The following is a 25174-nucleotide window of genomic DNA, read 5'->3' on the forward strand; positions in this document are numbered from 1 at the left end:
CTGTCCTGTATGTCCAGCAGGTTGGCTATTGTTTCTCTGGCTAGGGTTTTGTCAATAGAGTTGAACAGCGCTGTTACATCAAATGAGACCATAGTTTCTTCCTTGTCTATATGTATATTTCTGATGATGTCCAAGAATTCCTGTGTTGACTGTATAGAGTGTCTGGATCTGCTGATCAGGTGTTTCAGTTTCTGTTGTAGTTCTTTAGCAAGTTTGTGTGATGGTGTCCATGAACACCAAATAGCCACAAAACGACACGACCAGCTATCCTTAGTGGCTACACACGTGGATGACAAGCAACATGAGTTCGACTGGCACAACACTACTATTACAGGACAAGCCAAACAGAGATCAGCCAGGGAATTCCTAGAGGCATGGCACTCATCCACAGATTCTATCAACAAACACATCGATCTGGACCCAATATACCCACCACTGCAACTGATAGATGGAACTGACAACCGGAAGCAGCAGACACAAACCACTATAAATGCCGGAGGAAACATCACAGAAGTGTTTCACAGGAGGCTCCCAAGCACTGAGGATGTCACCTAGACAGGGGACGAAACATCTGCAACACAAATTCCCAGCTCGGCAAACAGAACCACAGGACCACACTCTTGAGTCAGGAAGTTGCAGGTTCAAATTGTACTTAGTCACACAGCATGGAAGCAAATCCTTTAGTCCAACCAGTCTATGCCGACCATAATTCCAAACTAAGCTCGTCCCATTTGCCTGCGCTTGGCTTGTATCCCTCCAAACATTTCTTATTCCTGTACTTATCCAAATGTCTTTTAAACATGGTAATTGCATCCACATCCATCACTTCCTCTGGCAGTTCATTCTACCCATCGATCACTGTGTATATAAAAAAAGTTGCACCTTGTGATTGTTTTAAAAAAAATCTTTCTCCTCTTACCTTTAAAAATATGCCCCCTAGTCTTGAAATACCCTCCCCTAGGGAAAAGACACCTGCCATTCACCTTTATCTACATCCCTCATGATTTTATAAACCTCCTTATGGTCACCCCTCAACCTTCTACACTCCAGTGGAAAAACCTATCCAACCTCTCCTAATACTGTACTTTAGGGCTGAGGTCGTTGGCTTTCCTCCCAAGTGGATGTAAAATATTGTATTTTGAAGAACTGGAGGCAAGGTTTCCCTCCTCAACATCACTAAAACAGATTATCTCATTGTTACTTGCTGTACTTTCACTGGGGAAATTGGATGCTATAATTTCTACTTTGCAACAGTTCAAATGTATTTAACTGCTTGTAAAAAAATACTTCGAGGCGTTGGATGTTCCATACACTCATTAACTGCGGTGTGAACACAAATTCTCCGCTAGTCCTCGAACTGGGTGAGCAACGTTGGAATGGTTTGTAAATTCTGGGCTCCCAATAAAAGCCATTGCGGATCTCGAAACATAAAGTGTTTGTCTGTCCAGATACTGCCAGACCTGCCGAGTTTCTGTTTTTGTATCAGATTTCCGCAAGCACTTTAAAACTTCTAAGGAAAAATTGCAGGGAGTTAAATTACAACATCTCCGCAATCCTGCAAAATTCCGGCCTGACATCCCTGAAACTTTGATCGAGTTACGCCAAGTGTGATTCACTGTTCACGCAACCGAGCTGTGTCTCGGCGAAACTGGGCAAATCGAATCGCGGGGTAAAACCAACGGAGGAAGACAGACTCATGTGATTCCGCTGAGTCACCGTGCACACCTGATATTGAACCGAAACTGAAGAGGATCGACATTGGAAAAAAACTTTAACCAGGAGGGAGCTGGCTGACCAGCGTGCGCTACAGTCTCCTAAGTAAGTTTGTCTTATTTTGGGGTTTTTTTTTTTCGTTCTTTTCCCGATGCCTTGACTTTATTCCCTAATCGGAGTTAGGTGTCTCGCTGCCTGTGTCTAGTCGGTGCAGGGAGTTAACTGCACTGTTCCCCGCATGTGTACACCTCATCGTTCCTCGCTTTAAATCCTCCGCTAATTGAATTGACCTTTTTGTTTTGCCATTTGCCCTATGTTTATGACGCTTACATGTAAAGAATCGCTAATAATTTAATTCGGCAATAGATGGGAGCGATTTTTTCGGAAAGAATTAGCACCTTTTTTTTGGGGGGGGGGGGTGTTTGATAATGTACCTTTTGTATTTTCCTTCACAAAATAGCAAACTTTTAACTGAACGAAATGTAAGTGATTTGCTCCGAAGTTGTACATAAAGATACGTGGGAGTATTTAGTCTAACTTTTTATTTTCAAAAATCACTCGAGTACAAAAACTTTCTACTCCCTTCCCCATAGTATTGGACTTGGACGTTATTTCCAGGTGATTGCAGTTTAGTTAAACTCTTCTCATTTTTTCTGGAAGAAATTGCTTTTCGGCTTTCTTACAAGCTGCCGAGTGCTCACTGGTTGTTTATGTCTGACTGCAGAGTTAATGGGTTGGTTTTGTTTTCTGTGTCACAGTGAGTGAGGTGCTGGAACCTGCCTATCCAGGGCGCGGTGTTAGCGTTTGACGTCGTTTCGACAACAGAAACTTTTCAGAGGAAGTTAGTGGGGAGGGGAAGATTGTTGGTTAAAATCGACACCAGTTTCGACAGACCAGTTGCTTTGATTTGAGCGAATGAGGGAAGTGGTAAAGGATATAGGCTGACACTCACGAAATTCTAATTCAGTGCCTGGATCCATTATTGCAGGAGACCTTTCTCTGTAAAGGAGAGCATTTCCGGGATCACAAGCTGGATATCGACGAGAAGGTAAGAGAGGGGGGGGAACGTGAACTGCTGACCTCCAGTTTGTTTTCACTTCACTAGTGTTACCTTTCCCTGTACCTCAGAATGAGAGCACAATCCTAACTGTGGCCATGGGCTCAGGGAAAGATTTCCCAATCTGGGTTCGAACCTCAGGTGGGTGGAAGGTGTGTCCCTCTGGGGTTTGGGTTACTTCCGCCTAATGCACTGAGGATCCAATTTCCTCGATATGTAACTCTTAATCTTTTTATTCTCGTTTTCTACATGGATTAATTGTGCCTACAGGGTTTATGGAGAAAGGTCTCGTTATTTCACTGTAATTCACTCGAATTGGCGTTGACCTTAATGTGAATCCAGAGTCAAGGCCTCACTCACCAGAGGTGGTGTGAGAGACCCTTCTCACTGATGTGTTTTTGGCCTACGTTTCATGTAAAGTATAAATGATGGTGATCCCAATTTCTGAAATGTTCATAGAATCCCTGATTAAAATTAACTGATAAATATTCTTTCCCTTAAACGCTTGAATTTTTAACAATTGTCGTGGTTATGAGACATGACTATTATTGTCCCAGTGTAGAGTTAGATAATAAGATGTCCTGTGGAACTTATTGCAGCTATTAAACCTCCTCCTGGAATGCAACCTCTAGTCACGTTTACAATGAAGGCTTTACTTTGATGCAGAGTAGTTTAGGGCTGCCTGACTGTCACCTTCTTTCATGTGGTGTGAATGTGTATTGGAAGACACAGAGTAAAACAAGTCTTTTGCATTTCGGAAAATTTTCTGCTGTGTTTGTTTGAGCCTGTCTCTGTTTAAGTGCATTTACACAACAATTACTTAGAATCTCATTGAACATACTGCACAAAAACAGGCCATTCCACCTTCCCCCGCCGCAGCTAGTCATTGCTGTTGTTAATACTCCACATGGATCTTATCCCCTGCCTCATCTCATCAGTGCATTTTCTGCTTCTTGAATACATTTATCTGCTTTCTTTATTGAGAAGATCTGATCCATTTGCTCCGTTTCTTGAGTATCCCATTTTAATCACTTTCGAGTAACTGTTTTTCCTTAGTTGCTGACTGTATTTAGTAATTGGCTTGTCTATGTGGTCCTCATTTTAGATTCTTCTACAAATGGAAACAACACCTCAACATTTTTGAAAACAAAAAATGTCTTTTTCTCTGCATTTTTCTCTATCAATCGTATTCTGAATTTTAAAGACTTTTTTGTCTGCTTTTAAGACTTCCCGATTGATCTAAACAGTGTAAACATATCATCAGAAGACTAATTCTTAATACACAATTACTTTATTTTTGACAAAATCTGACCTATGCAGCACATACAATAACATATGCAATATGTATTCAAGTGTAAGTGAATTACATTGAGAAAATGTTATTTCATGTATTCAATTGTAAATTGATTATTTTAGAACAAATAGTGTAAAATACACATAATAGGGTAACAAGTTGTACAATCGAAATGTTTTATTTAAAAACATTTTTTGGGGTTCTTGTTGCGCAATAGTAGTATGTCTACCTCTGGGCCAGAAAGTCTGGGTTCAAGTTCCACCTGTCCTGATGGTTTTTCACAAAGGGCCTGAGCCGTCTGATTTTTAAAAAATATGTTATAAATCTATTTTTCACGTGTCTGATTAACCCTGGGCCAGAAAGTCTGGGTTCAAGTTCCACCTGTCCTGATGGTTTTTCACAAAGGGCCTGAGCCGTCTGATTTTTAAAAAAATATGTTATAAATCTATTTTTCACGTGTCTGATTAACCCACTAAAGTTGATCAGCACTGCACTGAATAGCTAAGTATCAATCAAGTTTTATCACCTCCGTTGAGGTTAAAGCAGATTTGTATTTTCAAATCGGTGTTGTTGAAATTACTCTATAGATCACAGTTTGTAAAATGCTTATTTTGCATCCCCAGTAACAGAGAAATTTTGTTTCAGATCATGGCAATTCATCCACGCAGGGTACGATTGAAACCGTGGTTGGTGGCCCAAGTGGATAGTGGTCTTTTCCCAGGTTTAGTTTGGCTCCATCGGGAAAATAAACGTTTTCAAATTCCTTGGAAACATGCAACTCGTCACAGTCCACCTCAAGAGGAAGAAAACACTATTTTTAAGGTGAATCCAAGGTTACAATTCTTTTTATTTTTACTGGCATTATGATTGCAATGTGAAGAAGTCTTCTGAACAGATTTGCCATAGCTGAGTAACTTCAAGTGAACTGCCTGATTCACTTGTAGCCACTTTATGTTGCACCAAGTTCTGAATTCTGAATGGAATTTTTGACTGGTAATTTTCTCTCTAAAGTTTAAAACACCTTGGGTACTAATAAAATAGAAAGTTAAAGATTTTTTATAAAACAGAGAATAAGGTTAGACTCGGGTTGTCTATGGGAAGTCTTATCTAATTGATCAATACATGAATCAAGAATGGTTTAGTGAATACTGACCAGTAATGTGATCATTTTTTTTTAACTTGAAGTCATTAGGAAATCAGTGTCCTTATGGGGCAGTTATACATACACCCTTGTTTTTGCCAATGCTGTACCTATTTCTAATTTTGCAGAGACACTGCTCTGGACTGGCAGAGTGCTTCCTAGTTTTGGGCAAAGAGTCCCTTTATAAAACCCTGATTGGCATTTTAAGGATGAGAGGAGTTGAAATGTGTCTTTGTGGGGTCTGGAGTAGTAGATGTTGAAGGAGCAATGACTGATTTGGTTTAAGTCTACAAGGTAGAATCATTTAAAGTATTAATTCCAATGTGCTTAATCTACAGGCATGGGCAGTGGAAACTGGGAAGTATCAAGAAGGGATTGATGAACCAGATCCAGCCAAGTGGAAAGCACAGCTTCGTTGTGCACTTAACAAAAGTCGGGAATTTAACCTAATTTATGATGGAACCAAGGAGGTTCCGATGAATCCTCTTAAAATCTACGAAGTGTGTGATATCCCACAGAGCAGTGGTACACACAGCAATCCAGGTAGAACATTTTGTTTGGTTGTAGTAGATTGCACTGTCTTTTTCACCTGCTAAACCAGTTGTCATTTTGCAAGATTACTCAAGTTGTTTTTGTTAGGTAGCTTTCAGTGTTAAAAAAGAAATGCAATAACTTTAATATTGAGACCTGTAGCAAGTAGTTGATTATACCTCTAGGTTTCAAGGGGTCAAATTACATTCTAATGAAATAGTTGTCATAGATACAGAGACTAAATATTCAACAGACCCATCATCTTGTATTTATAGAGTGCCTTATTAAATGTCTCAAGGTTTCACAGAAGCATTATTAGAGAAAATTTGACACGGAGTCACATGCAAATTTAAGCTGACCGAAACTGAAGTTCAAGAGGTTGAAAGGAACAATTTTTATAGGAGGAGGGAGAGAGACAGCAAGTTTCAGGGATAGAATTCCTGAGCTTCGAGCTGATTCAGTGAAGGCATGCCCACTAATGGAGTGTTGAAAGATTCTTTGTGAGCTGTATTTATGGAGGCTGGCCAGAACAATATTGGATTGACATGAGGTTATTCAGCTCATCAAGCTTGTTCCACCATTCAAACTGATCATGGCTAATTGTCTACCTCTACTCTCGCATAGTCAAGCCTAGACTAAACAAATGCATGGATGAGTGATTCAACAGCAATTGTCTTAAGGCAGGTGGCAAAAAAACCATGTTGCAGAGGTAAATGTAGGTAGATCTTGTGATTGAGAGGATCAATGGTCAGAAGCTCACCTTTGACCAATAGATAGTTAAGGCTTCAAACAGTATTGTTCAGCCACAGTCAGTGGCCAGGAAGGGGTCTGGCTGTGGTAGGACCAAAGATACATACTGGATGTCAGACCAGTACCACTCTGAACCCGAAGCCCTGGTATGTTGAGAGAGGTAGTACTGAGTGTGCTTGTGAAAAGTAACTGAAGAACCAAAATAAGTTTAGGGATAATGTAAACACCAGAGTTTTTTTTGTTTTTATTTTAATTAGCCTTCAAATGAAATCTATCTAACAATAGAGTTCAACATATCAATGCATGAGGTTGTTGCTAGAACCAAAGTTCACTGCTCTAATTTGCTTTCACTTTAATCAGTGTAGGAAAGAGGTGATTTTATATTTTTGATCTCTCAAGACTGTTGATTTTTGTAATTAAGTTGAAACACCCAACGTGTCAGATTTCCAATATAATAACTAGTGTGTATTTCACAGGATCGGTGCCATGGGAGGAAAATCTAGATTTGGACGACGAGGATGATGAGTTGAGCACTTCTCAGCCTCAGGTTAAAGTAAGTGGAAAATGTTTGAAACAGGAATTTTAAATGAGTTAAGACTCCTATCAAAAATTTTAGTCTGGCAGTCTTGACACCCTGATGATTTTGTGGCTGAGGCCACCAGGGTGTAGATCGAAGTCATACGATATGTGCCCAGCTCAATTCTTGGTACAAATCAAGTTAATCACCCTCAGTCAGTGCAGATTTAAGGGCATTACAATTGATATTAGTGGTTGTAGGCTGGAGAGTGTGGTAGGGAGTTGCTGGTGTGGACTCTTATTCCCAATTACTGAATAAGAATCCCATCTAGTAAGTATGTGAAAGAAAATGGCTGTGTAAAATTTGGGGCTTGACAATAATGTTCTAGTAACATTTATTATCAAAGTATCTTGTCCTATGTGAAAATGACCATTGTCTACAAAGGACAGATGGGATATGTTTTTAATCCCTCCAGCCAGAGGGTGATAAATAATATAAGACAAAAGTTTCAGGTAACAAAATCTGAACTGGAAATTGTAGTCTTCAAATAGATATTGTACACTAGCTGCTTTCTATTGCTCTGCTGGTTAGCTGAATGTGAAAGGATGCTGTACCTGTTCTTGCTGTGCCAGGGAAATTTGATAGAATCCAATGTAGTCTTATTCTGTGGTGATCAGCACGTATGATAAAATAATGAATGTAGTCAAGCTGCATTCAAGTTATAGAATGATTGAGCAAAAGCCCATTCACCCTAAGTTTCTACTCCTTTTTGATAGAACTAATGTACTAATCCCAATCCCTATCCCTTTTCACATTGATCTATCCTTTTTGAAAAGGTAGTGAAAGCATTTTTAAGCCAGTGCGCTTCATTTTGAGTGAGCAAGGTCAATGTTGATTCTAAATTTTCAGCAGTAGAAGGCCCCCTGTTTTAGGAAATGTTGATCTGTTGGTCGCTGATTGCATATTAAATAAGAAACTACTGATTAATTTTTTTTTTAAATATAGATGCAAGAAAGCTTTCCATTTTCCAGTTCGAATGGTAAGTGAGCAAGATGGTAGTCAGTGTGAATTTAATTTGTAATCAAAGCTTTTATTTTTAACTATTTTAAGATTTTGGCAAAAATAGTTAAATCCTTTGGCTGGGTAAATGCCTTTCAATAAGAATGAGATTCCTGGAAATAGGAAGGCTATGCTTGTTCAAAAGATTCTCTTTTGGAAGTTGTTTTTCATTTTTGACATTGTTATTGAATCATAACACAGAAATAATCCTGTTTCTACAATTTTCTCTTTTCCTGATCACCCAATAATATACATTCTGTACTATCTAATGCTTTTGGGAAATAACTTGTGTTATACAGTGCTTTACATAACCTCAGTAAGTCTTGCAGTACTGTTCTGAGAAGTTAGTGGTAAAACTATGAGCTGCTGCTGGGAAACTGGACTTTTTCCTCCTGCCCATCCTCAGTCCCAAGGGGAATGTGAGAACTGCAGATGCTGGAGATCAGAGTCGAGAGTGTAGTGCTGCTGGAAAAGCATAGCAGGCCAGGCAGCATCCAAGGAACAGGAGAATCGACATTTTGAGCATAAGCCATTCATCATTCCTCTAAGTGCACACAGTTGTCCAGATTTGGTCTCCCCAAGACCCTCTATAATTATAGAAAGACATCCTTAATCTCATTCCTGAATCCTGTTGCCATGAAGGTTGATGTGCCATTGCCTTCTCTACCTCCTAATGCACCTGCATGCTTACCTTCAGTGACTGGTGTACAATGCACCTAGATCTCATTGGATACTCCCTGTATCGATTTATAGCCAGTTAGAAAATCTGTCTTTTTGTTTATGCTTTTGCTCCCAAAGTGGAAAACCTCACATTTATCCATGTTACACTGCCTCTGCCATGCATTTACCCACTCAGCTTGTTCAAATCATGCTGAAGCATCTCAGTATACTCCTCATGGGTCAAATTTCAATCATTCTTGCATCGTCTCCAGATTTGAAAATATTAACTTTTAGTTACCTTATCTAAACCAAAAGTATATGTTGTGCAATGCCAGAGTCCTAGCACTGATCCTTGCAGTACCCGACAAGCCACATTCTGTCATTTGGGGAGGATGGGACAAAGGCCTATTTATTCTCACCCTACTTTCTTGTCTGCAAACCAGTTTTCTATCCATCTCGATATACTACCCCTAATCCCATCTGCTTTTAATTTTGCATGCTAATCTGTTTTGTGGGATGTTGTCAAAAGCTTTCTGAATCTTTGTAAAAATAAAATGGCGACTTTTTTTCCCAGATCTAGCTGAAACTGGGAATTTAAGTTGATAATCTAATTAAGAATCCAATGTTCTGCACTGTATTACTCTAGCTTAATTTTAAAGAAATAATTGCTTTATAAAGTACAGTTTAGTGAACTTGGCAATTTTAATCCAAATTTACTTGCTGCGTTAGTGTGATGGTTATAATCAGGATCTGGATATGATTGCATTATAATCAGAAGTCTGATCGTGCCCTCAACCTTGATTCTCCTGGGCTGGCAAGCCAAGCAGATGGAATATAGTTGTTGAAAAAGACAGCTACCTGTGCTTCCCCAGGGCAAATAGGTTGAGCAGAACCCCCTTTCTGATATCATCATTTGGTGGAGTTGAGGTGGGGTGGAGATTATACAATACTGTAATCTAAATTACACAATTAAAGAAAACTGTGGGTGATCTGATAAATCAGGACACATACCATTTCATATTTTGAAGTTGATTATTTTATTAGTCAGTTGTGATGATGATGACTCTCAATTGTGTAACTTGAATCTTGCAGCCTCTCCGATAGCCGCAGCAAATGTGACTAGCTGCTCTCCAAATGAGTGGATAAAGACTGAGCCAGAACAGGTTGATCCACACTTACCGGCTGAGATAATCAGCACTCCAGAAACCTGGATCAGCTCCCTGCCCAGTAAGCAAAAAACAATTTGTGCTCCAAAGCCAAATCAAGATCTACCTTCTTGCCCTTTGGAAACATTTTTTTCTCTTTTTTCCCCTGCCTTCCACTAACCTTTTAATACTGACCTTCCTTGCAGTTGATATTTGTTTTTGGTCATTATTCCTTAAATTTGGCTGTTTAAATATTTTACTCTATATACACTTAATGACATTTCAAATGTCTCAACTAACTGGGTGTGCAACTAATAACTTAAAATGGCAATATTGAAATAAGTAACACTTTTGTTGTCTATGAATTTCCATTCAGCAATACGATAGAGAGCCTATTAATTTGGTTAAGTTGATGATATTACAGTTAAATGAATGTTATCCTGGATATTTTTAAGGTAGATACGTCTCTGGGTCCTGATAGGGTCTATCCCAGAATATTAAAGGAGGCAAGAGAACAAATTGCTGGAGCATTGCCAGACATGATTGTATCCCATTTGGCCACAAATATCGTCCCAGAGGAGTAGAGAATAGGAAAATGTTCTCCCATTGTTGAAGGGTAACCGGGATAATCCAGGAAATCACAGATCTGTGTGCCTTTATGTCAGAGGTAGGGAAATTATTGGAAAAGATTCTCTGGCAAAGTCTGAGTGTGTTTCGAAGCAAATAGACTAATGACGGAGTTTTGAGAAGATTTTGTAGCTTAGGTTGAGGTTCTGGATGCAGGTTTGCTCACTGAGCTGGAAGTTTCATTTTCAGACGTTTTGACACCATACTAGATAACCTCTTCAGTGAGCCTCCGGATGAAGCATTGCTGATGACTTCTGCTTTCTATTTATATGTTTGGTTTGGTGATGTCATTTCCTGTTCATTTTCTCGGGGATGGTAAATGGGGTCCAAGTAAATGTGTTTGTTGATAGAGTTCCAGTTGGAATGCCATGCTTCTAGGAATTTTTGTACATCTCTGTTTGGCATGAGCAAGGATAGATATGTTGTCCCAGTCGAAGTGGTGTCCTTCCTTATCTGTATGTAAGGATACTAGTGAGAGAGGGTCGTATCATTTTGTGGCTAGTTGATGTTCACGTATCCTGGTGGCTAGTTTTCTGTTTGTCCGATGTAGTGCTCGTTACAGTTCTTGCACAGTATTTTGTTTTGTACATCTCTGTTTGGCATGAGCAAGGATAGATATGTTGTCCCAGTCGAAGTGGTGTCCTTCCTTATCTGTATGTAAGGATACTAGTGAGAGAGGGTCGTGTCATTTTGTGGCTAGTTGATGTTCACATATCCTGGTGGCTAGTTTTCTGTTTGTCCGATGTAGTGTTCGTTACAGTTCTTGCACAGTATTTTGTAAATGACATTAGTTTGCCTTGTTTTCTCTATGGTGTTTTTTAAGTTCGTTAGTTGCTGTTTTAATGTGCTGGTGGGTTTGTGGGCTACTATGATGCTATGAGTAGTCTGGCAGTCATTTCTGAGATGTCTTTGATGTAGGGGAGAGTGGCTAGGGTTTCTGGACGTGTTTTGCCTGCTTGTTTGGGTTTGTTCCTGAGAAGTCGGCAGACTGTGTTCATTGGGTCACACAAGAAAAGACGTCATCAACCCAAAGAAACCCAAACAGTGGGTGGCACGGTGGCACAGCAGTTAGCACTGCTGCCTCACAGCGCCAGAGACTCGGGTTCAATTCCCGCCTCAGGCGACTGACTGTGTGGAGTTTGCACATTCTCTCCGTGTTTGCGTGGGTTTTCCCCGGGTGCTCCGGTTTCCTCCCACAGTCCAAAAATGTGCAGGTTAGGTGAATTGGCTATGCTAAATTGCCCATGCTGTTAGATGAGGGGGTAAATGTAGGGGTAAATGGATCTGGGTGGGTTGCGCTTCGGCGGGTTGGTGTGGACTTGTTGGGCCGAAGGGCTTGTTTCCACACTAAGTGGAAATTATGAAGATGATTGAGAGAAAAATGGTTGAAGTTGTCTACATGGCCTTCAGTAAAGCCTTTGACAAGGTCCCTTATGGCAGACTGCTCACATGGTATCGGAGTGAGCTGGCAAAGTAAACACAGAACGGGCTTAGTGTTTTAAAAAATTCTCAAGATCAGGTTCGTAGGAGAGTAGTCTGACACAGAACAAACGACCAAGAGGCGAGTCTGCTAGAATATGAGCATTTTATTCCCCGCAGCGTCGCCACAACCAGGTCTCATACTTACAACGGGTCTGGCTTATACTCACTCTACATGTTACCGGAACTGGGAGCCGTCAGTTCTCGTAGAGCGGTTGCCAACAACCCACGCTCGGCGGTTAAACGTAACCCCGGAGCAGACTCACCGAACTGGAGACTTTTCCAGCTGATATACTCTTTTCCAGATATAAACATTCATGTGAACAGCAGAGCAAGCTAAAAAACACATTCCATTCTGCTTACATACAGATAAGAAGATTCACACGGGGAGGTGTGTAATAAGATTCACACGGGACTAAGCAACACCTCCATTCCGGTTAGATTCACACATGTATTGGGACATAATTTTTAACCGTTTCACCACACTTAGTCATGGGGGACAAAGGATAGTGCTGGAAGGATGCTTTTCGGAATGGAGGGTTGTAACTAGTGATATTCCACTGGAGTCTGTGCTGGGACCTCTATTTGTGGTCTTTGTAAATAGTTTGGAGGAAAAGTTAGTTGGCCTAAGTTGGCAGACAATGCAAAGATTAGTGGAGTTGCAGATAGTGAAAAGAATTGTCAGATGATACAACAGGATCTAGATCAGTTGGAGGCATGGCCAGAAAAATGGCAGATGGAGTTTAATCTGGACAAATGTGAGGTGATGCGTTTTGGAAGGTCAAGTACAGGTGGAACTATATACAGTGAATGTCAGAACCTATTGATATGCAGAGGGATCTGGGTGTTCATGTCCATCGCTCACTGGTGGAGCACAGATAAGGTAGCAAAAAGGACCTATGGCATGCTTGCCTTCGTTGGAAAGGGCATTGAGTAAAAGGCTAGACAAGTTATGCTGCAGCTTTATAGAGCTTTAGTTAGACCACACTTGGAATATTGCATATAGTTCTGGTCACCATAGTTCCAGAAGGATGTGGATGCTTTGGAGAGGGTACAGAAAAGGTTTAACAGGATTAGATTAGATTACTTAGTGTGGCAACAGGCCCTTCGGCCCAACAAGTCCACCGACCCGCCGAAGCGTATACCACCCAGATCCATACTCCTACATTTACCCCTTCACCTAACACTATGGGCAATTTAGCATGGCCAATTCACCTAACCTGCACGTTTTTTTTTTGGATTGTGGGAGGAAACCGGAGCACCCGGAGGAAACCCACGCAGATACGGGGAGAATGTGCAAACTCCACACAGAGAGTCGCCTGAGGCGGGAATTGAATCCGGGTCTCTGGCGCTGTGAGGCAGCAATGCTACCCACTGTGCTGCCCCCATACCAGGATGTTGCCTGTTATGGGGGATTTTAGCTGGGAAGAAAGGTTAGATAGACTGACTTTGTTTTCATAAGAATGCAGAAGGTTAAGGGGTGACCTGATAGAGGTTTATAAGATTGTGAATGTATGGATAGAGTGGAAAGTATGAAACTTCTTTCCGAGGTGGAGGGGTCAGTTATGAGGGGAACACAGGTTCAAGATGCAGGGTTGGGGGGAGAGGAGTTTGAGATGTGCAAGGCAAAGCTTTTCACACAAAGGATATTGAGTGCTTGAAATGCGCTGCCAGAGGTGGTATTGGAAGCAGACGCATTAGCAGCATTCAGGAAGCCCCTGGGTGAATACATGAATCGGAAGAGAATAGAGGGATATGAATCCTTTAAGTGAAGACAGTTTTAATATGAAAGGGAAAAATGTGTTGGTATAGGTTTGGAGAACTTAAGGATCTGGTTTTGTGGTGTATTGTTCTTTGTTCTATCAAAGCATGCTCTACTTGTATATTGCTTTGTGATATTTAAAATAGTTTACTTTCATGTTGTTTAATTATGAATATTTGACTTAATTGTGGATGGGAATCTGATCATCCTTTTAGCTTATTTAAGACAACTCTCTCTCGATATTTTTTATGAATTGATTTGATTCATTTTCTCCCCTGTCATTCTGTATAGTGACAGACTTGGAGATCCAGTTCCAGTACAGAGGGAAAGAATTGGGACCTGCCTTAAATGTCAGCAATCCACAGGGATGCCGTCTCTTTTATGGTGATCTGGGTCCAATGCCAAACCAAGAGGAGTTATTTGGTCCAGTTTCCCTTGAACAAGTGAAGTTTCCTGGAACAGACCATATCTCAAATGAAAAGCAACGTCTTTTCACAAATCGCCTGTTAGATGCGATGGACCGAGGACTCATCCTAGAAGTGAGTGGTCATGCCATCTATGCCATCCGGCTGTGCCAGTGTAAGGTGTATTGGTCAGGACCCTGTGCAAATGGAAATAATACCCCACATGTCATAGAACGGCAGAAGAAAGTCAAGCTGTTTTGTTTAGAAACATTCTTGAGTGGTGAGTCCTCGACTACTTTTTAAATGTAAACTAATGAATCGATATGAACAAACAAAAACAGAAGATTTTGGCAAAGCTCAGCAGGTCTGACAGCATCTGTGAAGAGAAATCAAAGTTAATCTTTTGGGTCCATTGACTCTTCCTCAGAACCCTGTTTTGAACTTTTATTTCTCTTCACAGATGCTGCCAGACCTGTTGTGTTTTTCCAGCAACTTCTCCTTTTGTTTGATTTACAGCAGTTGTAGTTCTTTCAGTTTTTATTTTGATTGGAACGAATTTGCTTTTATTTCTGGAATTTTTTGTTATAACTTTTTCGTTCCACTCTTTCCCCACCCCTTCTAAACTTGTTCATCCCCAGTCTCTCTTTTCAGATGTGAAATGGTTCAATATATAGTTGTTTCTGGACGAGAACTTTTCTTGCTTCTCCAGCAGTCAAAAGAAGCTGTGAGATTGGCAAGTGTTGGTATCCAAAGGGATCTGGGTGTCCTTGGTTATGAGTAACTGCAAGCTAAACAATTAGGCAAACTTGGGGAGCAGGAGTAAAAATGTCTTGCTGCAATTGGTTGGAGCCTTGGTGGGACCACACCCGGAGTATCCTCTCTAAGAATCTTGTGTATTAATTGGACCATTAGGAAAGATTTGTATGGTTTTGGTCTCCTTGTCTAAACAAGGATGTTCTTCTCGTAGGGAAGAGTGCAACAAAGGTTCACCTAGATGGATTCTTGGAATGGAGATACCCATAAAATTATAAGACATAGCAGCAGAAGGCGTCCATTTGGCCCATTGAATCTGCTTTGCCTTTCAAAGAGATGATGGTTGATCTAGTAATCCTCAGCTCCACTTTCCTGTCTTATCCCCATGAACCTTACTGATTTTAAAATCTCTCTGCCTTGAATATACTTAACGACAGCCCTCTATGGTAAAGAATTCCACTGATAAGAAATTTCTGTCTTAAAAGAGCAACTTCTTACATTGAAATCAAGGGAAAACAATCCCTTTGCCAACTACCTTGTCAGGCTCCTAAGAATTTTGTGTATTAATTGGTCTGAGGAAAGATTGTATACAAGTTGAGTTCCCTTGTTTAGACAAGGATGTACTTCTCATCCAGGGTGTATAGACCATACTCTGTACTTGCCATAGCTTGTAGCTGTGTTCTTTGGAGTTTTGATGATCGAGAAGTGATCATTTTGAAATGAACAAAATTACAGGGCTCGACCAGGCAGGACTGAGGTTTTCCTCTGGCTGAGATGGAGGGGGGGTATTCTCCAGAAACTGGGCACAGCTTCAGCTTAAGGGACTGACCATTTCGGACCATGATGAGGATGAATTCATCATCTGAAGGTGTGAATTGTCTGAATAATCTGTCGCAGAGGACTATGAAACTTGAGTCGTTGAGAAAGTTCAGGAGAGATTTTGAGATACTGAAGACATCAAGCATACTTGGATAATACAGGAAAATAGTGTTGTGGTAGAAGATCAGCCATGATCTAGTTGAATGGGAGAGCAGGTTTGAAGTGCTGATTGGCCTACTTCTCCTGTCTTCTGTGTGCCTATTAAGGCAGAAACGAAGGTGAGAATGAGGATCAAATATTGGGGCCAACACTGAACTTGTCTCTGTTTTTGTAACTTCATTATTAAGCAATAATAAAATTGCAGGTTATAAGTTCTGAACTGAAGCATTTTGTTTCTACACAAAGTCTGCTCACCATTTTTAAATTTTGGATTGTAGATCTGATTGACCTTCAAAGAGGACAAAGTAATAAAGTACCACCTTTTGAGATTTACCTGTGCTTTGGGGAAGAGTGGCCAGATGGCAAGCCTAAGGAAAGGAAACTAATCATGGTGCAGGTAACACCTTTCCTGGGTTTTGTGTCTATATAAACTATTACTCATGTTAGTAAATTACATACTCACTTACAGTATAGAATTTTGCAATGAGAGATTGTATATCATACCATTCTGGTAACAAAGTTATCTAGTTAATCCATTGTCCATTTATAGGTGCATAAGATGCTATTGAGCATGTAGCCAAATTCTACCTAGACATGACTGTGAACATTTTATTAATAATCTCACTACTCTTTTATTAATTCCAAATTTGAGAATTAAGGAACATTTTTGCATCTTTACAGTCCAAAATCGACAATTCTTCAAAACTCAAGTTTATAAAATCATGAGAGATATAGATAGGTTTAATGGCAGGTGTTGCTTTCTTGGGATGGGGGATTTCAAGAATAGGGGGCACATTTTGAAGATGAGAGGAGAGAGATTTAAAATAGACTTGAGGGAAAAATCTTTTTACATGGAAGATGGTTCATGTATGGAATGAACTTCCTGAGGAAGTGATGGATGTGGGTACAATTACAAGGTTTAAAACACATTTGGATAAGTACTTGAATGGAAAAGGTTTGGAGGGATATGGACCAGGAGCAGGCAGGCGGGACTAGGTAGTTTGGGATTATGTTCAGCATGGACCGATTAGGACCGACGGGTCTGTTTCTGTGCTACATGACTCTATGAACTTAGTCATTATCTTCCTATTTGCCTGATGCTTTTTAATATCTTAAATGTTAAATTGTGCCTTTAGAATTAAAAGTTAAAGTCATAAATAGGTTTGAGTTCAGGATGTTTCATTACATTTTAATATCTATGTAGTCAATTTTAGAAGTCCATAAACTTTGAAACAATCTTTTAACCCAGGGGTATTTATTTCCTTATTGAAGTACATTTTTTAAAAAATTGCTAACAGCCTGATTGTACAATAACCTAACATTGGGAATTGCACAGTGTATTATTGATGTGGGAAAATACCTCATTTACCCATTTTAATTGGTTCCATCTATTCTGTTACCATTAAACTTTCCAAAACTAACTTGATTTTAGTAGGGTGCCGATTAGCTTACTCAGTTGACAGTAATTATTGATTTTTCTTTTGTTCTAGAATAACATAAGATCAGATTGATTGCCTATTCCTAATTATCTTGAGATTGTTTTTAGGTCATTTTGATGTGTAGCAATCCTAGGTAATGTTCATTGATCGTGTGTTCTGGGATATTGACCAAACAACATGCACATGCCAACTTTGGCTAGTGGGTGACATTGTCTCTACAACATTGCTTCTCTTAGTTGCAGGAGTTGGAAGAATTCCCAGCTCAATCTGCCCATCTTTCAAGAGGACTTCATTCTGTCAGACAGGTTGTCTGATGTGGACTGTAGTTGGGCTGCTGCCCTGGGGGAAAGTTTGGAGGCAGTCATGGGCTGTTGTTTGCTGAGGTGGGCTATTTGTCCCTTAGTGCTATGGCGTCTCATCCAAATTCTAAATTTTAGAAAAGGCAAAGCATTTAGCGTTCATCACCTTCCAACTATTCACCAACATCCCCTTTCCATCACCTTCCCCTTTCCCTGCTACCTCTTGTCCCTCCCATCTACCATCCATAATCACATGCCAAGCTAGAATTTCCATGTCCGTGCAACCACTATACACAGTATAGAATCAATCAACTGTGTGTTTCTTTTTAAAAAAAAAAAATTGCAAACTTTCAACATCCTTCCCAGAAAAAAAACACATTTTTGCTGCAGACCAAAAAAAAATCAATCACCAGATTCTCTCTAAGACTCAATGGAGGTTTCTACGGCTTGTAGTTTATACTTTCTATCTTGTATAAATAAACCTTGTGCAATTGGCAGTAGAGCTCAGAATTAGAATACTATCTCACTGGACCTAGCTGTTTCAATGGTCTGTTGGATGTCAGAGCTTGCATTTGTGCCTCATTATGTGTTAAGGAATCTTTGAAAAAGCTGGATGTCTTCCCTGAAAATTGTGGCAGACTAGGACATGCTTATTCCGACTGTAGCATTAGCAAGGTCAGAAGAGCATGCTGCAGGCTTGCAAACTGAACCAATCCACACATCTACACTAAACCATTAGAAATTGGTAATACTAGAGACAGAGCATGGAATCCCAGAATTTAGGTCCTAGCTATGATTTTCACACCACCTTGAAGTCCACCTGATTGCACGAATATCTGAGATAACCTCCTCCGTAGTAGAAATTTTAGGGAGAGAAGTATGGACTTGTTGTTGTAATAGTAAACCAAGGAAGTACAGGAATTTAACACTTGATGCAGCTATAGTCATCTTTAGCAAGTAATAAATGTTTTCTACTATCCCCTTCTAACTTATTATTTTTGCCTTGATTTTTTCAGGTTGTGCCAGTTGTTGCACGGATGATTTATGAGATGTTCACTGGTGAATTCACACGTTCTTTTGACAGTGGAAGTATCAGGCTGCAGATCTCGACCCCAGACATTAAAGATAATATTGTGACTCACCTGAAGCAACTCTACCATCTGTTGCAAACAAACCAAGGACATGAGCCATGGCAAATTCAGCCTCCAAACCTGCACATGGCACAACCTCTGCCAACCCAGTAACATACACTTTCATCCTCTCCAGCAGAATTGTTAATTTTGATGGAAATGCCACAGTGAATGTAAAATATTAATTGCAATTTAATATATATTATATATACATATGTCTAATAAGCCTGCCCTATTTAGTGCTGGTACGATTCAAGAACAGAAGTGTAATTGTAACTGATTAAATTGTTTATTTTAAAGAAATTGACCTCCATAAATTTCCTGTTATGGTTTTGTTCCCCATATGCCTAATCTTAAAGCTGACAGTCGCAAGATGAAAAATGTGGAATTTCCCAAGCTCTGAGATGTTTGTAGAAATTTAATCACAATGCTGAATCGATTTCCCATTCTTATGAACAGACATTGAGGTTGTAAAAGTTGCTACAATGTCCTAAAGTGCCTCTTGAGGTGTAATTACTGTTGTAATTTTAAAGTCTTGGTACATCCATTGTTGAACAGTGACCATTAAGGTACTGAAATGACCATCAAAGGTGTTTTTTAGTGATAGATTCCGAACGTAAGCTTATTTCACTTTAGAGAGATGCCCAATGTTTCCAAACATAGTCCTGTGTTTCAGTCATATATTTTTGTGAGCTAACAGTAGAACTCGCTAGCCCTTGCTAACCATTTGCTGGCATCAAAAGTTTTTTAAACAATAATGATATCACATAGACATTGAAAATATGGAAACTATTTAATCTGGCTGATCTGGTACCACAGAAATTTAGAAGATTTAAAATCTGTTCAACTCACCTGATTCATGTTTGTTTGGGTTCTGTATTATAACAACTTTCTTCATAGAATCCATACCAGAATTTAAAAATGGATTCTATGTAAATGACTAATTCTTTGAAGTAAATACTCCTGATTTAACTTATGTTGACTTTTATACAAAAACAAATCAATGCATTACTTTGCAAATGACACTAAACTGGAGTTTAGAATGGGTGGTGGTAGATAGTTAAAGTTGGCATGAAGCATAACTTATTATTTCAGCTGCAGATAATTTTATTGTTGATCAAGTTTTTATGCAAGTCAATCCAAATAATATTGAGATTTTAATTTGCATAAGGTCTATGGTGCCATTTAATTGTTGTATATTTGCAGAACTGCGTCCTGAGCTGCATTAAACTGCAATTCAATTTTCTATGATACATGTTCTACTGTGACTCGTTAAATATAATTTAAGTTATTTGGAAGCATTGATTTAATTTGGTCTTATTTGCATTTTGTTTCATCAGAAGTGGGAGGGGAGGGGGAGGAGTTCAACACTTGTTAAAACGTTTCTTAATCAAAACGACTTTACAGAAAAATGATGTTTCGGTTAGACCACAGGAACAATGGCTTTGAAATGTTCATTAAGTTAACGAAGGAGTAGCAACAATTGTATAGGCACTTCCAATTTGTTTTCTAAAATCCTGACTTATATGCTATTAAGATTTCCTTGTTTGTTTTATGTCAGTTGCATATTGTGATTTTTTTTTTTCTCTCCCAGCGATCAAAGCACTGTTCTGTCCATTCCCTAATTCTTCTGTGAAGGTGATAGTGAATAACCCTTTTTTTTTTAAATGGCCGCAGCCATCTACTGTCAGTACATCCGCAACCCTGTATGGATGGGAGTTTCAGAATTTTGACCCAATCACAAATGAGAAATGTCAATTGTAGTTCCAAGTCAGGACAGTATGACTTAAACCTGCAAATGGAGGTTTGCCCACCTTCCTGGTTTCACTTTTCCAAGTTGTTTCAAATATTTCTGACCTGGGTGTTGCATATTATTCAAACTAAATATGCAAGTCATAAACTATTATTTATATTTTTCTTTTTAATTTGATGTTTATGAATAATGTTGAGTAGCGGTCAATTTTTCTTCAGTGCATAAATGGAGCAATGACTGCTTGCGATCATTTCAAGATATGGGACTGAAGTGTTTCATTTTGTGATATGTTGCTTTGTCTAGAAGTAGTCAGTAGATGTTAAAACATGTGATTCTTTTAGCATAATTTGTATTTATTCAAGTACATTTCAGTCATGTTCCTTGTCAGAATGAATAGTCTAATTTGAAAACAAAACGTGGGAGTAGTATCCTGTTGAGGCCTGAACAATGGGCAGAATTGAGTGATAAGTCTGGTGAAGATTATTTGCTGTTGGAAGCAACTGATTGCATATTTGAACTAAGTGTTGAGATGAGATTCTTGCGGGGCAGTGATGAGTTGCCTGTGATGGGGGTTACTATCGTGAATGACTTCCATGTAGCTTTCTCTCCTGGCACCCTGTGTGAGCGAAGAATTTTTGTCATGGAAATCAGAATTGAGTACCTGATGACTTCAGCTCTCTGCTTTTGGTAGGATTGCCATATTGGACACCATGTACCAAGAGTGGCAATGGTCACATGCACCATCTCTGATTTACTTACAGCACTTCCCTGAGCTTTACTGCTGTATTACAGTGATATTTGCCTTTGCACATCAAAGTGCAGCATTTAGGACGTTTTGTGCTCAGGGACACACACTCAACTCATGGACCTGGACCTGACTGCAATTCTAGATTGTTCACTTGCTTTTGTAATGCACTATTCATAGCGTTCCTACCTTATCTTTGCACAGGCACAAAGCCATACAGCTTTTCATGTTTGAATGTGTTGCTGGAAAAGCTCAGCAGGTCAGGCAGCATCCAGGGAACAGGAGAATCGGGCATAAGCCTGACCTGTTGCGCTTTTCCAGCAACACATTTTCAGCTCTGATCTCCAGCATCTGCAGACCTCATTTTCTCCTCAAAGCTTTTCATGTTTGCCATGTCTCCTAGTCAAGGGAACAAACATGTAGCACAGAGCCTTGCACATCAATGTCATACCTACACCATGTGCCGGCAGCTTATGTGCAAGCACCCTGTATTTGTTTCAAATGTCTGAAAGTCTAACAGGAGCAGTCCTTAGTCCAGTTAAGGGAGCCTATGGTCAACCAAAAGCATCAGTTGATCTCAGGCAAGAGACTGACCACTTGGCTACTTGGTGCAATCAAGGTCTGGAGTCCTATGTCCATGTAGTCTGGGGATTGGACTGTGGGTAGTCATGCAAATTAAGCTTCACGATACACCTGGACCAGTAGCAAGTAGATAGAGGGATACGGCTCCTGTAAGTGAAGAAGTTTATTTTTAGTACGGAAGGGCAAAATGTGTTGGTGCAAGCATGGAGGGCCGTGGGTCCGGTTCCTGTGCTATATTATTCCTTCTGTTCTTTTTTTAAACCTTGCCTAAAGCCTTTCTTTTCCTCATCCAGTCCAGAATTGTCTGAGGCATCCACCCTTCTCTGAACTTTATTGCTCCTGCATTTACCTCTGAAGGATACATGTTGGACCTATACTCCCCAGTTCCTTTTGAATGACCTCTACTACTCTGCTGTAGTCTTACCTGCAAGGAGCTGTTCCTGCCAATTAATAAAATAAATCTTCTCCTGATCCAAAGTTGTCTTTTGCAGGCCATCTTTTCTCTTGTCCAGAACCAATTTGAACCATACTGTGCTGTAGTCGGTTTCATCTAAATGCTCCCCCCCACCACCCACTATGTCAAACCACTTGTCTGTTTCTTTCCCCAGACCCAGCACTGTCTCATCCTTGCTGGGCCTTCTACAAGGCCATACTGACCAGATATCCTAAATTAATCTAATATCATTTACCACCCCCCCACAACCCTTTCTATTCATATACCCATTCAGATGGGTTTTAAATGTAAGTGCACCAGCTTCCACCACTTCCTCTAGCAGGAAGTGGTGCATGCACAGGTCACTTTTTAATCTTTTCACTCTTAGCTTAAACCTTACACCCCTTAGTTTTGGACAGAGGTAGCATGGTTGCTCAGTAGTTAGTACTGCTGCCTCAGTGCCAGGAACCTGGGTTTGATTCCTGCCTTGGATTATTGGCTGTGTGAGATTTTGTATTCTAGGTCCATTCACTAACCCACTCGCAAGTGCTTTGTTTATTCAATCATAATTTCTTTACTAATCCACTCATGTGGGAACACTGTATTCCCATTTTATTCATTCATAACTCCCTACTGTAACACTGATTCATTCATAAAACTATGGTTCTATAGTATATTTTATTATCATAAGATAGATCAAATATAAAATTATCCTTTCTAACCAAAACAACCCTTCCAAAACTATTACTGCATTTTTGCATCTTATTCAGGCCTTGCTACATCTCACTACATATAGTGTACAGCACAACACCATCCCATTCATCACGTCTCCACGAAGCATTATATTTTTTTACAGATATTTGTATTGAAAGAAAAGATTTTATAAAATTGCAAAAACTACAACAATAAACCAACAAAAAACATTATATATAAAAAAACTAAAGAACAAAACACAACTATACTTGTGCAAGATAAGCAAATCAATAGAAGTAAATAAACAGCGCGACAAAATATTACCTCCTGAAGTCCGAGAGCATTGAGTAATATGAGTTTATTCGAAATTCTTCCTTCGTAGACATCAAGTTCGCTAAAGTGGAGCGCAATAGCTGCACAAAAACCTTAGTTAAGATGGCAGATAATTCTACCTCTAGATAGTCCAAAAAGGGCTGCTATATCCTATAAAAAAATTTCCATTTACTGGTGTACCATATTTGTAACCAAGTCCAAAGAAATATATGTTATGATCAGCCTATGCCAACCTAACAGACCCGGAGACTTTCAGAGACTCAACAAATTAGAATATGTTTCCTTGCACAAAAAGTAAGAACATTTAAAAAGTTTTTTGCCCATTGAGTGTCTGGAGAACTTATATTGAGTAAGTCCAGGAAAAGAGAGATAGGGTCCCTCTTAAATTCAATCCCTAAGACCCTTCCTATAACTTTTGCTACAGCACTCCGATATGTATGGAGCCTGCAGCAAAACCACAGACAATGAGTGAGTACTTATACTTTATTTTGCACTTAGGACATAATGAAGATACTCCCATCTTAAACTTAGAGAGACAATCTCAAATGGGCCCTATGCAGAATCTTTAGCTGCATAGCATGGGTCCTATTACAGATTGAAATCTTCCTCGCATTTTCACAAATATTCTCCCATGGCTTCATAGAGATCTCTCCCAGACCCCACAACGACGTTCAACATCTTCTGAAAGAGCACTCCCTAACATGTGATAAAGAGTGCTAACAGAGAGAGTACTTTTAGCATGAAGCACCCTCTTCTCTGTAACAGATCTGTAGGAAGCGGTCAAAAGCGTGGTCCCTTTTTGAATAAAATCCCTGACCTGAAATAAACAAAAAAGGTCTCTGCTAACTAAACCATATTTATGGGTTATTTGGTCAAAAGACATCATGATTTCACTTTTCAATAAATCACCCAAATAGGAGATTCCCCTAGCTGCCCAAAGCTTAAATCCAGGATACATTATCCCTGGCTGAAAGCCAGGCTTGCTAGCTATGGGCATAAGAAGGGACATTTTGGATGTATTATCCTCACTCTGCCGCACTGCCCTCTATGCCTTAACAGTATTAATAATCATCAGATTACAGCAATATTCTGTAACTTTCAATATTTATCTAAGAACAACAGGCTAATGAAGGGAAATTTTGCCTGGGAGGCCTCAGTATCTAGCCATACTGACGCCAGGTCCTCACAAGCTCAGTCACTAATGGAGGATAGTAGGGAACTTAATTGATATCTTTTAATATCCAGGGGTCCACTTCCCCCAATCCACAAGGCAACTGGAATTTAGCCAGCTTGCTAAGAGGTTGTTTATGGCGCCAAATAAAGGAGCCAAACCATCCATTAATTCTCCAGAATGTTTGCCTAGGAAAAACTAAGGGTAGCATTCATATAGGATAAAGTAAACAGGGAAGGGCATTCATTCTAATAAGAGCTAATTGGCCCAGCCAGGATATTGGAAGCGCCTCCCATCACTGGAGATCTTGCTTAATTCTGTTGAGCAAATGGACAAAGTTGGCCTTGAACAAAGATGCCTAAATACAGAAAACCTTCCTGTGACCATTTAAAGGGGAACCATGATTCACCCTCCCCATCAAATATTCTCCTAAGCCCCCTTCCATAGACATGGCCTCCAATTTTGAGAAAATAATCTTATAACCCAAAAAGGAGACAAATGAGTCGATACATTGTGTCAAATAGGGTACCAAGGCCACTGGATTAGACAGAAAAACAAGAACATCATCCGTGTATAACGTGATCTTATGCAATTTTGATCCTACTTCCGGGGCAGCTATATTAGGATCCCTGCAGATAGCCTCGGCAGCAGCTCAATCACCAATGTAAAAAGTAAAGGTGAGAGGGGAGAGCCTTGCCGACTGCCCCTACAAATATTAAAATGACT

General features: G+C 39.8%; 1 protein-coding gene across 2 annotated transcripts; it reads left to right on the forward strand.

The window, feature by feature from the left end:
• Window positions 1-1436: 1436 nt before the first annotated feature.
• irf6 (interferon regulatory factor 6) lies at window positions 1437-19989 on the forward strand. 2 transcript variants are annotated; one of them, XM_043716625.1, is made up of 10 exons: window positions 1437-1818; window positions 2702-2761; window positions 4710-4886; window positions 5544-5748; window positions 6963-7039; window positions 8009-8042; window positions 9815-9949; window positions 14027-14419; window positions 16149-16267; window positions 18625-19989. In XM_043716625.1, exons 3-10 carry the CDS (start codon window positions 4713-4715, stop codon window positions 18850-18852), a joined length of 1365 nt encoding a protein of 454 aa, XP_043572560.1. In that variant the 5' UTR covers window positions 1437-1818; window positions 2702-2761; window positions 4710-4712; the 3' UTR covers window positions 18853-19989. The 2 variants fall into 2 exon arrangements, with proteins under 2 accessions (XP_043572560.1, XP_043572561.1); XM_043716626.1 differs by lacking the exon at window positions 1437-1818 and adding an exon at window positions 2313-2331.
• The last annotated feature ends 5185 nt before the right edge of the window (window positions 19990-25174 follow it).

Source organism: Chiloscyllium plagiosum, chromosome 26 (assembly GCF_004010195.1).
Source record: "Chiloscyllium plagiosum isolate BGI_BamShark_2017 chromosome 26, ASM401019v2, whole genome shotgun sequence".
Taxonomy (NCBI): domain Eukaryota; kingdom Metazoa; phylum Chordata; class Chondrichthyes; order Orectolobiformes; family Hemiscylliidae; genus Chiloscyllium; species Chiloscyllium plagiosum.